Raw genomic sequence first — 14,599 nt, 5'->3', positions numbered from 1 at the left:
AGCTCGGTATCCTCACTAGAGGTGAATGAAGAATTTGCCTGTTTAAACTAGACTGAACTGTGTTTACAAGTAAAACAATGGTGAGTGTCATATTCAGCCTGGTGTAACCAGGCTATAGGATTACCTATTTACTTTCAAAATAGGATGTTAGAGGTTTGGATGTTAGGGGTGATTCATGTCATTGGTGAGATTTTGTGTATGACTACGGAGCTCAATGGTTGTTTATCAATAACTGCCATAATCAGGACCATGATAACGGTAAACCTTGATTATATGCCATTGTATTTTTTTCTAGAACCTGACTGTTGTAAAAAAAAAAGTTGAATTCTCTAACTTGAACGTTGCTGTGAAATAAACATTCAGTCAATATAGAAATGCTATCGGAAATTCCTCAACCACACTTCTGCACTGTAGAGCTAAATTTGTGAAATATAGGATTTTTTTTTTTTTTTTAAACAATTGACTGACTGACCAGTCGGATCTTTCTGAAATGCGTAAATCTTGCTGATCTTTTTAAATAAGATTGAAATAGTCTGGCAGTGTTAAGGTGCAAATGTTTGGTAGGATGATATAGGAATCAGTCAAGCACAGCAGCAGGTACACACCAGTGATTTGTTTTATTCACACATACAGACAAAGCCAGGTTTCACACCAGATGTGGGTTATTGCAAATAAGTGAGAAATCCTAAAGTAGCAACACGGCACTAGATAAGAACGATTTAATTCGATCAGATTTTTTCTTTCGAAGTCATAGGTAACACTACTTGAAAGGGGTCGTAACACCTTTACAAGTGTTCCAGTATCATTCATGACTAATTTATTCAACAGGTGTTATATGCCCCCTTCAAGTAAATGTTAGTATTAATGGTAGTGCTAGATCTAACACGTGGCATGCTGTCACCTAGTTTGAGAACACGTAGTCTGAAACACACTGTAACAATGATAGAGGAAGCTTGAGTTGCAGTCTTATGACACGTACAGATACTCATCCTACAATTATTACATTTTTTTGCTACTTATAACCATAAAAGTAAATAGTCATTCCAATAAAGAGTATTGTTCAGGTGCCACTTGTTAGCCATCAGAAAATAAAGTGTCAGTACCGAACTGGCAAATTCACATTTTTAGAAACCTGAATCATATGTCATGCAACTGTGTTAGTCTCAGTGTCAGGGACATGAACCCTGGTTGAGCTGAGGTCAGGTCCAACACTTACTGCAGGCCAGGCAGTCTGCAGCTGCCTCTCCTGTCCCTCACAGCCAGTTAGCCATCCAACAAGGACGGACCATAGCAGTTTAACCAGGGTAGGATGGGGTTGTTTGTGAAAGTTACGTCTCAACAATGAGGACATGAGACTTAATGCCCTTCAAAATAAGAGTTATGAGATTGACATGTACACTTCAAAATCGAAGTATTTTTGTGAAGTTCGTACAGGGACAGACAGACATCATGCATTCATATTAACATCCATGTGGAATAAAGCAACCTATTCAATGACTCCACTGGTACACTGAGATCATAGGGTCTATTAGGAAAAAGGCCTACATTGAATCATGGTGGGAGGCCATAGATAATAGCCAGGCCAACTGGCTATATAGAATGTGGTCTCGTCTCTCCATATAAAGACTCCTTGCCTCAATACGGGGTTCCTTGGGCTGTGTGAAAACTGTATTCAAAGGAAACCAGTGATAAACGTGTGCCCAGTTCCCGGGCACACTCAACTGCCCCATAGGCTGAGGGCACATTAAACACAAAATGACTGATTGATTGATTTCAATAACGATGAATCCATTTAACTTAAATGTTAATCCGGCATCAATTGTTTTTAAACAATGCTTTTAAAAAAAAGAAGCATTTAGCAGACACTTATGAGTAGCAGGCTATGTAGTGTGAGCGTATAGGCCCAGAAGGTTGTTCAACATCACACAAGCGCTGTGCAATCGTTTGTTTGTGCGTTAACAAGGAACTGACTCAAGGTATCGACTCGACTTACTGGATAAACTGAAGTCCTGGATTGCATATTAACTGGATTGCATATCAACTAAAGTAGTAGCTGCTATTCTATTGCTGTGTGAGTCCAGAGAGAGAACGGTTTTGGATAGTTTTGGAGGAGAAAATGTTTTGTTTTTTTTTACAATTTTTTATATTTATTTTCAGAGTAGGCATTGTACGGGTGAACAGGGATAAACTATTTTTTTTCTCAACAACACTGATTGCCTGTTTCCCCCTCTCTTCCCCTCTCCCCGTTACTTCTCTCATGGTACACACATGCTCGTTCCTCCAGACCCTCCATCTCTATCAATCTCGGCCTTGTCGGAGGGAGGAGAGCAGGAGGGGCAGGAGGTTGAGGGCTGGCCGGTGCTCCTGGACCCCCAGGGACACGAGGGCTCCCGCTAACAGAGTGGTCACCCCGGGCAGGATGGGTGGCTGGGCTTTCATCACCTGGAGGAAGACGGGAAAACAATACTCAGCAAGTTTGAGGTGATCAGTTTAGGCAAGGCACAGAACCTGAGGGTATTGCTTAGCTATTTGTAGGCATTTCTATTTCAGAGACAAAGGAGACTGAACACCACATGGCCACTGACTTTTTCCACTTTGTGACAATGTATGAGTCCATCATGGCCAAGGTAGAAGGTAGAGAACGCATCATATGACCTGTTGAAAGACAGTGTTTATTAGAGTATGAATGATCATAGAGAATTAACAGTGAAGAGGAACATTGACCAAAAACACTATCCGTTCCACACAATACCAAATCAAATCAATACATTTCTGTCTGAACATTGTGTAAAGTTAAATCCCAGTCAGGTTTCTGTACCTGTAGAGGTCAGTTTTGTCCTTGCGGTAGAATCTCAGCAGCAGAGAGAGGAAGGGCAGTCCTCTGACACTCCACCTGGCCTTGATGGTCCTGTCCTCTGGGTGCTTGGTCAGTTTCAGTACCTCTAACCGGGCCTCAGCATAGTAACAGAGACACAGCAGCCTCCACAGAGACAGGCTCAGCTGGTACAGAACTCTGCCCCTAGAGGATAGAGACAGTATAGCTGTATTATAATATAGACCTACTATGGGAGTTTATATGTGTGTAGTTACATATGTATAAATATCAGGGTTCGGGTCAATTCCATTTCAGTTCAGGAAGGAAACTGCTAAGTAGAGAGAAAGTAGCATTTACCTGGTCTTGGCATTTAGAATACAGTTGACGAACTCGATATCATTTGTGTACATGGTGTAGTCATGACTCTTCATAAAGAAAGTAGGAAGCTGCAAATCAAATAAATGATCATCAATACTAATAACTAAATAGCAGTGTATGCCATTAAACAGCCATCCCCTAACAAACCCCTCTTCTCCTCTCTTACCTCAATCCTCAGCTTTTCATACATCAATGCCAGTTTCTCCTCGTCCTCCCTCTCTCTGTCGCTGTGACCCCCCTCTACTGTCTTTCTCTCTGCATAGCTACTATACAGAGAGGTGTGGAGCAACAGTGACAACTCCTTCTCTAGTCCAATCATATGGCCCGATTTGTTCCCATAACCAGGCAATGGCTCCATCCCAGGACAGTGGAAGCAGTAGAACCTAGATCCATACATAAATGGAGCTGGACATCCTTCTGTCTCAAACAGGCTCCGGAATGATCCTCTCTCCCTCTTTTCTGTTTTTGTCTCTCCCTCGTTCATCATCGTCTTGGAACCTTCCACCTGAACCTTAGTCGTCCCAATACTGATGTCATCCTCTCGGCTCCCGTCCACCGTGGTCAAGGGGAAGAGGAACTCCATGGGCCTACTGAGTCCTCCCGGAGCCAGGAGTTCACCTAGTTTAATCTGCCCAAATAGAGGCACCTCCACCAGGGTGTGCTGGCCATCACACTCCCCAGGGCCAGGCTGCACCAGCACACACAGACTGACAGTCTCTTCCCAGTCCTCGTCCAGGTCCGGGGGACTCTGGCTGTGGGGTTGGCCCTGGCTGGCATGGTGGAAGGGGTGTGACAGGGCCAGATGCTTGATGTTCTGGTACCTCAGACTGTTGGGGGGAACCAGGGCCCATGATGCACTGCTGAGCGACCGGATCTGTCCACTCCACTGCACATCCAGCGCCTGCATATTCACGAGGCAAGTAAAGATTTTAAATAAGGTGCTCTTATATAGCCTGGTCCCAGATCTGTAACAGATCTGGATCCAGCCTTGCTCTCATTTAAATATGTAATGAATGTAGACCTGTCTGTCAAGACAATACCTGAGCAAGACTCCAGCACTGTTGCTTGACTGGTTGCCTGTTGCCATGGCTCCTCACACACCCCACCCACAAGGCGATGCCGCCTCTACAAGCAGCCATTCACAAACAGGGGGTATGTGTAACTCCAATCACCAGGGGCATTATTCCAAAGCAACCCCAAGGAAGGAACAGCTCTTTATCTTCTTGGTCCCCTCTCGATACCAAAAAAAAAATCTAGATGAAGAGAAGGGGTTAGGGTGGGCCGTTGAGGGTGAACAGTCATTTTTAGACCATCATCTCAATGATATGTCCATATGATCATATGGCCTGGTGCGTGCATGTGTAGGCTACTCAAGGAACAGTTGTGAGTTCATGTGTAGGATGCTAGGCTGTAAATCAAGACCTATATGACCTACACTACCAGTCAAAAGTTTTAGAACACCTACTCATTCAAGGGCTTTTCTTTATTTTTATTATTTTCTACATTGTAGAATAATAGTGAAGACATCAAAACTTTTAAATAACACATATGGAATCATGTAGTAACCAAAAAAAGTGTTAAACAAATCACAATATATTTTATATTTGAGGTTATTCAAATAGCCACCCTTTGCTTTGATGACAGCTTTGCACTCTTGGCATTCTCTCAACCAGCTTCATGAGGTAGTTACCTGGAATGCATTTCAATTAACAGGTGTGCCTTTTTAAAAGTTAATTTGTTTCCTTCTCAATGTGTTTGAGCCAATCAGTTGTGTTGTGGCAAGGTAGGGTGGGTATTCAGAGGATAGCTCTATTTGCTAAGACCAAGTCCATATTATGGCAAGAACAACTCAAATAAGCAAAGAGAAACGACAGTCCATCATTACTATAAGACATGAACATCAGTCAATATGGAAAATAACAGACACATCTCAACATCAACTGTTCAGAGGAGACGGTCGAATTGCTGCAGAAACCACTACTAAAGGACACCAATATGAAGAGTCCTGCTTGGGCCAAGAAACACGAGCAATGGACATTAGACCGGTGGAAATTTGTCCTTTGGTCTGGAGTCCAAATTGGAGATTTTTGGTTCCAACCGCTGTGTCTTTTTGAGATGCTGTGTGGGTGAACGGATGATCTCCGCATGTGTGGTTCCCACCATAAAGAATGGAGGTAGTGTTATGGTGTGGGGGTGCTTCGCTGGTGACACTGTCTGGGATTTATTTAGAATTCAAGGCACACTTAACCAGCATGACTACCATAGCATTCTGCAGCAATACACCATCCCATCTGGTTTGGGCATAGCAGGACTATCATTTGTTTTTCAACAGGTCAATGACCCAACACACCTCCAGGCTGTGTAAAGGCTATTTTACCAAGGAAAGTGATGGAATGCTGCATTAGATGACATGGCCTCCACAATCCCCAGACCTCAACCAAAGTGAGATGGTTTGGGATGAGTCGGACCGCAGAGTGAAGGAAACGCAGCCAACAAGCGCCCAGCATATGTGGGAACTCCTTCAAGACATGTTGGAAAGCTCATTCCAGGTGAAGCTGGTTGAGAATGCCAAGAGTGTGCAAATCTATCATCAAGGCAAAGGGTGACTATTTGAAGAATCTCAAATATAAAATATACTTTTTTGGTTACTACATGATTCCATATGTGCCATTTCATAGTTTTGATGTCTTCACAATTATTCGACAATGTAGAAAATAGTAAAAATAAAGAAAAACCCTTGAATGAGTAGGTGTTCTAAAACTTTTGACCGGTAGTGTATATACTACCATCATTCGCTGCCTATACCATGACAAAGGACAGATCTGGCAGCCATGAAATGTCAGACAGAATTTGTGAAAGTGAAAACAAACCCCCCAAATTCTATTGAGACAATATTGTCATATGGAAGAAAACTTCAATGAGGTGGTAATGATTCAAGACATTTTCAAATGTACACTTCAGATTCAGTTTTTGACTATTCAACTTCTAACTGAATGAAGAAAGTAACACAACAAACACTGTCTTGTGAGTGTAGGAGCAACAGATTTGAAGCATGTCAGCCCTCCTTTTCTTTGACCCTACTTAAACTCTTTTGGAGCGCGAAAAAGCTATGCCAGTAGCATATGACAGTGAGTGGTGTAAACAGCAAACCACAAGATCATAATTGCTACTCAGACGTCTTGCCCTTCCAATAAGCCACTGTAATTTGCTACATTTGAACTCGACAACCACCTATAACTAGGAGCGAATATCGTTTTGTTTTTTCTACAACTTTAGAACCGTGATCTTGATACATATACCGTAAGCAGTCTCTGCAGTGTACTGTTAACCGTGTCAACATTTGTTGATTTCTTGTCCTAAGGTTACACAACCGATATTCACTAATGATTACAGAGACAGAATACACTAAGCACAGTTCCTTCTCGTAGTTTCAATGATATACAATACTATGACGTACCCTTTCCCATTTGAGACTAATAACATGAGCTCGAGCTGATTTCCAACCGTTGGTAACCCTGTGGAATTGGTTGGTTTGAGTGACAACCTTGTAGGCACGACCAGAAACAAAATTAACCATACTTCAACTTTGAAGTTGATATGTATGGAAATACATTAATTGATTTATGAATATAGGGACCCCTCAATCTAGTTAGAAAATACAAGCTAACGTTAGCTCACTACCTAGTTAGTTGATATGCGAGTAGTTAGATCACCATTGTTATTTTAACACACTCCCGTGATTAGCATATTGGGTTCGCTAACGTTAGCTATCTAAGAGTAGCATGCATACCTGCTGTGTCAGAAGCGAATTGGATCGAAACTGCGATTAGTCAGTTTAGCAATGACCAGATAGTAAGACAATAATCCTCAAAGTCAGGTGTTTTACTTTGATATCCCACGTAATGTTTCGAAATGGGAAGTTATCAAGCGTTACACAAATGTCATTCCATCTCTCAATGTCCTTGTCCAGCAGCAGCCTCACGCTAGCGTAGGAACGTTTCTAGAAGAAAAAAACGGCCATACGTCATACACCTGCGTAGCGCTGATTGGTGGAAAATGTGCATTTCATTAGATGCAGATATATATATATATATATATATATATATATATATATATATATATATATATATATATAGATATGGATTTTACTACTGTTTTATATAAATTGAAATCTGCTGTACATTTGTTTTGTAGGTCTTTTTCTTGACTACCTTTTTAATGAAACTTTCAAGCCATAAAGAAAATATATAATTCTGTAAGACCTATCCTATGCATGCAACAAATTATTTCACTATTAAAAGCCTTTTTGCTCGCAAGCGATTACAATTCTTGGACAAACCTACCAGTGGCGCTGTGAAATATTGCTTTACTCGTTATTCACACGTCAACCGGCGACTGAAACTCAGTGGTGCTGTCGCTACGTCATCGAACGGAAAAATCTCAAACCGCATGTGTTGTGATAAAACACTTGCTCTTCTCTGACAGCCACTCTTACCACCGGTTTCAAGTAACAAAATTAAGACAAAGTCGTTGGTTTTCTGTTAATATCCGTATAAATAAATAGCAGAAAATGCCCAAGAAAGCGAAAGAAGACGCAGAATGGGAAGGAGAAGAGGGAGCAGTAGCACCATCAGCGGTGGCAGGTATCTAATTGCTGCCAGCAACTAAGCTAATGGTTACAACTGAGTCTTCCAGGCGTTGCAATAGACTGTTAGCTAAGATAAAACGTTGTTAACTAGCTAATGTGCCTTAGTCAGTGATCTTTGATTAACAAGAAACTGTCATGCGATATGGAGTATTTTGACAACATAGTGTGACATTAGTGATGGTTAACTAGCTAGCTGGAAGCTACGTTAGTTAACAGCTTGCTATCAATACTATGAAAATGATGCAGTGCCATATTTTTTTTATTTTAACTAGGCAAGTCAGTTAAGAACAAAGTCTTATTTACAATGACGGCCTACCAAAAGGCAAAAGACCTCCTGCGGGCTGGGATTAAAAATAAAACAAATTAAATAAAAACAGGACAAAACACATCACGACAAGAGAGACAACACTACATAAAGAGAGACCTAAGACGACAACACAGCATGGTAGCAACACAACATGCCATGTAAATGTGTCAGACAAATGATTCCTTGTAATCTGAAAGTCAAGTAGAGACAACTCGACAATTAAAATAGTGACGGGTCGTTTGAGGAAGAGTAATAAACTCGGGGTCGTAGCTAGTTATTAATTTATCATTCAAGTCATGAAGGCTAGCTAGTTAGATCGCTAGGTCATAGCTAGTATGCATTGTTTGAAGAACTGCTGTGTTGCCAAAAGTCATTCTGAAAATGTGCCACCCTACGCTCCCCTTGTAAAAGGCGTTGCCTCCCCTCTGGCTCATTTGGCCACTCTCTTTTGTTATTCAGTGGATCCATATGTTGATGACCAACTTGCTCATCTTTCTACCTACATTTTATCTCCCCTCTACAGAAAAATCAGTAAAGAAAGGAAAGAAGGATAAGAAGGGGAAGAAGAGTGTGAGTAGTTATACCTCTTGTGTATATTTTGAGCTAATTGAATGTGGCGGGAAAGAAAATGTAATCATCAATGTGAACATTTTAATAAAATGTTTCAACATTGTTCTCACACAGTTCTTTGATGAGTTGGCCACAGATAACAAACCTGAGAAGGAGGATGAACCTGTGCTGAAAGAGACTCAAGGAAAGCAGGTAATTCTATTCCTTAACTACTACAGAGATATCATATAGGCTATTTTCTGGTGGATTAATGCTTTTTGCAATACTGTATCAATAACACAGTCTCCTGGGATATATTGACATGAATAAATCTACCTTTTGCATAATTGTTTTTTTTTTCTTCCCCCTTCCCACCCAATTTGCTCTCTTGAAAGACAGTAGATGAGCTTGAAGCGTTTGGGGAGGTTGGTTATATGTAGCCACTACTAGCCAGAGTGGTAGCTAGCTTGCCGTGTCGAATCTACAATGCATAGAGAACCATGATATATACAGTGCATTCGGGAAGTATTCAGACCCCTTGACTTTTTTCCACATTTTGTTACAGCCTTATTCTAAAATTGATTAGTGTTCCCCCCCTATTCTATTTATTTTTTATTTATTTAACTAGGCAAGTCAGTTAAGAACTAATTCTTATTTACAATGACGGCCTACCAAAAGGCCTCCTGTGGGGACGGGGGCCTGGGATTAAAAAGAAATGCAATATAAATAAAGGATAAAACACACATCACAACAAGAGAGACACAACACTACCTAAAGAGAGACCTAAGACAATAACAACAAGACAGCAACACATGACAACATAGCATGGTAGCAACACAACATGGTAGCAGCACAAAACATGGTACAAACATTATTGGGCAAAGTCAACAGCACAAAGGTCAAGAAGGTAGAGACAACAATACATCATACAAAGCAGCCACAACTGTCAGTAAGGGTGTCCATGATTGAGTGTTTGAATGAAGAGATTGAGATAAAACTGTCCAGTTTGAGTGTTGGTTGCTGCTCGTTCCAGTCGCGAGCTGCAGCGAACTGAAAAGAGGATCGACCCAGGAATGTGTGTGCCCATCAATCTACACACAATACCCCATAATGACAAAGCAAAAACAGGTTTAGACATTTTTGCAAATTGATTAAAAATAAACTGAAATATTCCATTTACATAAGTATTCAGACTGTTTACTCAGTACTTTGTTGAAGCACCTTTGGCAGTGATTACAGCCTCGAGTCTTCTTGGGTATGACGCTACAAGCTTTGCACACTTGTGTTTGGAGAGTTTTTCCCAATCTTCTCTGCAGATCCTCTCAAGCTCTGTTAGGTTGGAAGGGGAGGGTCGTTACACAGCTATTTTCAGGTCTCTCCAGAGATGTTCGATCGGGTTCAAGTCCGGTCCCTGGCTGGGCCACTCAAGGACATTCAGAGACTTGTCCCAAAGCCACTCCTGCATTGTCTTGCCTGTGTGCTTAGGGTCGTTGTGCTGTTGAAAGGTGAACCTTCACCCCAGTCTGAGGTCCTGAGCACTATGGAGCAGGTTCTTTTTTTGTAAATTCTTTATTTAAATATTTTTTTCCCCCGTAGTATCAAATTGGTTGTTAGTCTTGTCCCATTGCGGCAACTCCCACATGGACTCAGAAGAGGCAAATGTCGAGAGCCGTGCGTCCTCCGAAACACAAGCCGCACTGCTTCTTAACACAATGCCGCTTAACCCGTAAGCCAGCCACACCAATGTGTCGGAGGAAACACCGTACACCTGGCGAACGTGTAAGCATGCACTGCGCCCGGCCCGCCACAGGAGTCGCTAGTGTGCGATGGGACAAGAACATCCCTGCCGACCAAACCCTCCCCTAACCCGGACGACACTGGGCCAATTGTGCGCCACCCCATGGGTCTCCCGGTCGTGGCTGGCTGTGACAGCCTCGACTCAAACCCAGAATCTCTAGTGGCACAGCTAGCACTGCGATGCAGTGTCTTAGACCACTGCACCATTTGGGAGGCCCCGGAGCAGGTTTTCATCAAGGATCTCTCTGTACTTTGTGCTGTCATGTGGCTGTCGTGCCTTTTACTGAGTGGCTGGCCACTCTACCGTAAAGCCCTGATTGGTGGAGTGCTGCAGAGAGATGGTTGTCCTTCTGGAATTTTCTCCCATCTCCACAGAGGAACTCTGGAGCTCTGTCAAGAGTGACCATCGGGTTCTTGGTCACCTCCCTGACCAAGGCCGTTCTCCCCCGATTGCTCAGTTTGGCCGGGCAGCCAGCTCTAGGAAGAGTCTTGGTGGTTCCAAACTTCTTCCATTTAAGAATGATGGAAGCCACTGTATTCTTGGGGACCTTCAATGCTGCAGACATTTTTTTGGTACCCTTCCCCAGATCTGTGCCTCGACACAATCCTGTCTCGGATCTCTATGGACAATTCCTTCGACCCCATGCCTTAGTTTTTGCTCTGACATGCACTGTCAACTGTGGGAGCTTTTATATAGACAGGTGTGTGCCTTTCCAAATCATGTCCAATCAATTTAATTTACCACAGGTGGATGCCAATCAAGTTGTAGAAACATCTCAAGGATGGTCAATGGAAACAGGATGGACCTGAGCTCAATTTTAAGTCTCATAGGAAAGGGTCTGAATACTTATGTAAATAAGATTTTGTTTTTTATAAATGTGCAAACATTTCTAAATGCCTGTTTTTGCTTGGTCATTATGGGGTATTGTGTGTAGATTGATGAGGGAAAACTTTTATTTAATCCATTTCAGAATAAGGCTTTAAGTCACAATGTGGAAAAAGTAAAGGGGTCTGAATTAGAGGTTGACTGATTATGATTTTTCAGCGCCGATACCGATTATTGGAGGACCAAAAAAAAGCCAATATTTATTTGTAATAATGACAATTACAACAATACTGAATGAACACTTTTATTTTAACTTCTATGGGCTAGTCAACAGCCAGTGGAATCATGTGGCGCGAAATACAAATACCTCAAATGCTATAACTTCAATTTCTCAAACATATGACTATTTTACACCATTTTAAAGACAAGACTCTCGTTAATCTAACCACATTGTCCGATTTCAAAAAGGCTTTACAGCGAAAGCAAAACATTAGATTATGTCAGGAGAGTACCCTGCCAAAAATAATCACACAGCCATTTTCAAAGCAAGCATATATGTCACAAAAACCAAAACCACAGCTAAATGCAGCACTAACCTTTGATCTTCATCAGATGACACTCCTAGGACATTATGTTATACAATACATGCATGTTTTGTTCAATCAAGTTCATATTTATATAAAAAAAACAGCTTTTTACATTTAGCATGTGATGTTCAGAACTAGCATACCCACCGCAAACTTCCGGTGAATTTACTAAATTACTCAGGATAAACGTTGACAAAATACATAATTATTTTAAGAATTATAGTTACAGAACTCCTTTATGCAAACGCTATGTCAGATTTTAAAATAGCTTTTCGGCGAAAGCACATTTTGCAATATTCTGAGTACATAGCTCGGCCATCACAGGCTAGCTAATTTGACACCCACCAAGTTTGGCGCTCACTAAAGTCAGAATTACTATTAGAAAAATTGGATTACCTTTGCTGTTCTTCGTCAGAATGCAATCCCAGGACTTCTACTTCAACAACAAATGTTTTGGTTCCAAATGATCCATAGTTATATCCAAATACATCCAAATACCTCCAAATACCAAATACCTTTGTTCGTGCGTTCAGGTCACTATCCGAAGGGTAACGCGCGAGCGCATTTCGTGACAAAAAATGTCAAAATATTCCATTACCGTACTTAGAAGCATGTCAAACGCTGTTTAAAATCAATTTTTATGCTATTTTTCTCTTTAAATAGCGATAATATTCCAACCGGGCAACGTTGTATTCATTCAAAGGCTGAAAGAAAAAAAATTGAGAAGTCTCGTGAACGCTCATCTCAGTCTCACTGTCCCCAGGCTGACCACTCACAAACAGAGCTGCTGTACTTTGCCCAGAGACAGCAGACACCCCATTCCACTTTCTGGTGGCTTTAGAGAGCCAATGGAAGCCTTAGAAAGTGTCACGTTACAGCACAGATGCTGTATTTTCGATAGATGCAACAGAAGGACATCAAATTGTCAGACAGGGCACTTCCTGTATGGAATCTTCTCAGGTTTTGGCCTGCCATATGAGTTCTGTTATACTCAGACACCATTCAAACAGTTTTAGAAACGTTAATGTTTTCTATCCAAATCTACTAATTATATGCATATTCTCGTTTCTGGGCAAGAGTAGTAACCAGTTTAAATCAGGTACGTTTTTTATCCGGCTGTGAAAATACTGCCCCCTAGCCCCAACAGGTTAACTTAATATAATACATCAATAAAATCAATTTAGCCTCAAATAAATAATGAAACATGTTCAATTTGGTTTAAATAATGCAAGAACAAAGTGTTGGAGAAGAAAGTAAAAGTGCAATATGTGCCATGTATAAAAGCAAACGTTTAAGTTCCTTGCTCAGAACATGAGAACATATGAGTCTTCAATATTCCCAGGTAAGAAGTTTTAGGTTGTAGTTATTATAGGACTATTTCTCTCTACCATTTGTATTTCATATACCTTTGACTATTGGATGTTCTTATAGGCACTTTAGTATTGCCAGTGTAACAGTATAGCTTCCGTCCCTCTCCTCGCTCCTACCTGGGCTCGAACCAGGAACACATAAAAAATAGCCACCCTCGAAGATTCATTATCCATTGCTTGACAAATGCCGCGGCCCTTGCAGAGCAAGGGGAACAACTACTTCAAGGTCTCAGAGCTAGTGCCGTCACCGATTTGAAACGCTATTAGCTCGCACCCCGCTAACTAGCTAGCCATTTCACATCGGTTACACCAGCCTAATCTCGGGAGTTAGGCTTGAAGTCATAAATGCTTGAAGCACAACGAAGAGCTGCTGGCAAATGCAGGAAAGTGCTGTTTGAATGAATGCTTACGAGCCTGCTGCTGCCTAGTCAGAGCATGAATGCTTACGAGCCTGCTCAGTCAGACTGCTCTATCAAATCATAGACTTAATTATAACATAACACACAGGAATACGAGCCTTATATAATTAATATGGTCAAATCCAGAAACGATCATTTCGAAAACAAAACGTTTATTCTTTCAGTGAAATACGGAAACGTTCAGGATTTTATCTGACGGGTGGCATCCCTAAGTCTAAATATTGCTGTTACATTGTACAACCTTCAATGTTATGTCATAATTATGTACAATTCTGGCAAATTAATTACGGTCTTTGATAGGAATAAATGGTCTTCACACAGTTTGCAACGAGCCAGGCGACCCAAACTGCTGCATATACCCTGACTGCTTGCACAGAACGCAAGAGAAGTGACACAATTTCCCTAGTTAAAAGAAAGTCATGTTAGCAGGCAATATTTACTAAATATGCAGGTTTAAAAATATATACTTTGTATTGATTTTTAAAGAAAGGATGTTTATGGTTAGGTACACATTGGTGCAACGACAGTGCTTTTTTTCGCGAATGCGCTTGTTAAATCATCACCCGTTTGGAGAAGTAGGCTGTGATTCAATGAGAAATTAACAGGCACCGCATCGATTATATGCAACGCAGGACACGCTAGATAAACTAGTAATATCAACCATGTGTAGTTAACTAGTGATTATGCTAAGATTGATTGTTTTTATAAGATAAGTTTAATGCTAGCTAGCAATTTACCTTGGCTTCTTGCTGCACTTGCGTAACAGGTAGTCAGCCTGCCACGCAGGCTCCTCGTGGAGTGCAATGTAAGGCAGGTGGTTAGAGCGTTGGACTAGTAACCGGAAGGTTGCAAGATCGAATCCCCGAGCTGACAAGGTAAAAATCTGTCATTCTGCCCCTGAAC

The 14,599-nt window shown here is 41.3% G+C and overlaps 2 protein-coding genes across 4 annotated transcripts in view; one reads left to right on the top strand and one right to left on the bottom strand.

Annotated features, from left to right (window-relative positions):
- Nucleotides 1–598: 598 nt before the first annotated feature.
- Nucleotides 599–7,183, bottom strand: cssa27h6orf136 (chromosome ssa27 C6orf136 homolog). Of its 2 annotated transcripts, none has more exons than XM_014177977.3 (7): nucleotides 7,080–7,183; nucleotides 4,234–4,446; nucleotides 3,360–4,094; nucleotides 3,173–3,261; nucleotides 2,819–3,019; nucleotides 2,586–2,655; nucleotides 599–2,442 (listed from the first exon to the last, which is right to left on the bottom strand). In XM_014177977.3, exons 2-7 carry the CDS (start codon nucleotides 4,330–4,332, stop codon nucleotides 2,299–2,301), a joined length of 1,338 nt encoding a protein of 445 aa, XP_014033452.1. In that variant the 5' UTR covers nucleotides 4,333–4,446; nucleotides 7,080–7,183; the 3' UTR covers nucleotides 599–2,298. The 2 variants fall into 2 exon arrangements, with proteins under 2 accessions (XP_014033452.1, XP_014033451.1); XM_014177976.3 differs by having other exon boundaries at nucleotides 6,984–7,177.
- Nucleotides 7,184–7,584: 401 nt separating this feature from the next.
- abcf1 (ATP-binding cassette, sub-family F (GCN20), member 1) overlaps nucleotides 7,585–14,599 on the top strand; it is a 31,399-nt gene continuing 24,384 nt past the window's right edge. The window contains exons 1-3 of one of the 2 annotated variants that reach the window (XM_014177932.3): nucleotides 7,585–7,836; nucleotides 8,672–8,718; nucleotides 8,833–8,910. In XM_014177932.3, the coding sequence (XP_014033407.3) occupies nucleotides 7,764–7,836; nucleotides 8,672–8,718; nucleotides 8,833–8,910 (198 nt within the window). In that variant the 5' untranslated portion in view covers nucleotides 7,585–7,763. 2 annotated transcript variants of the gene reach the window in all.

The sequence above is a fragment of the Salmo salar genome, chromosome 27 (assembly GCF_965601325.2).
Source record: "Salmo salar chromosome 27, fSalSal1, whole genome shotgun sequence".
Classification (NCBI taxonomy): Eukaryota; Metazoa; Chordata; class Actinopteri; order Salmoniformes; family Salmonidae; genus Salmo; species Salmo salar.
This window is presented reverse-complemented; position numbering and strand designations above follow the sequence as displayed.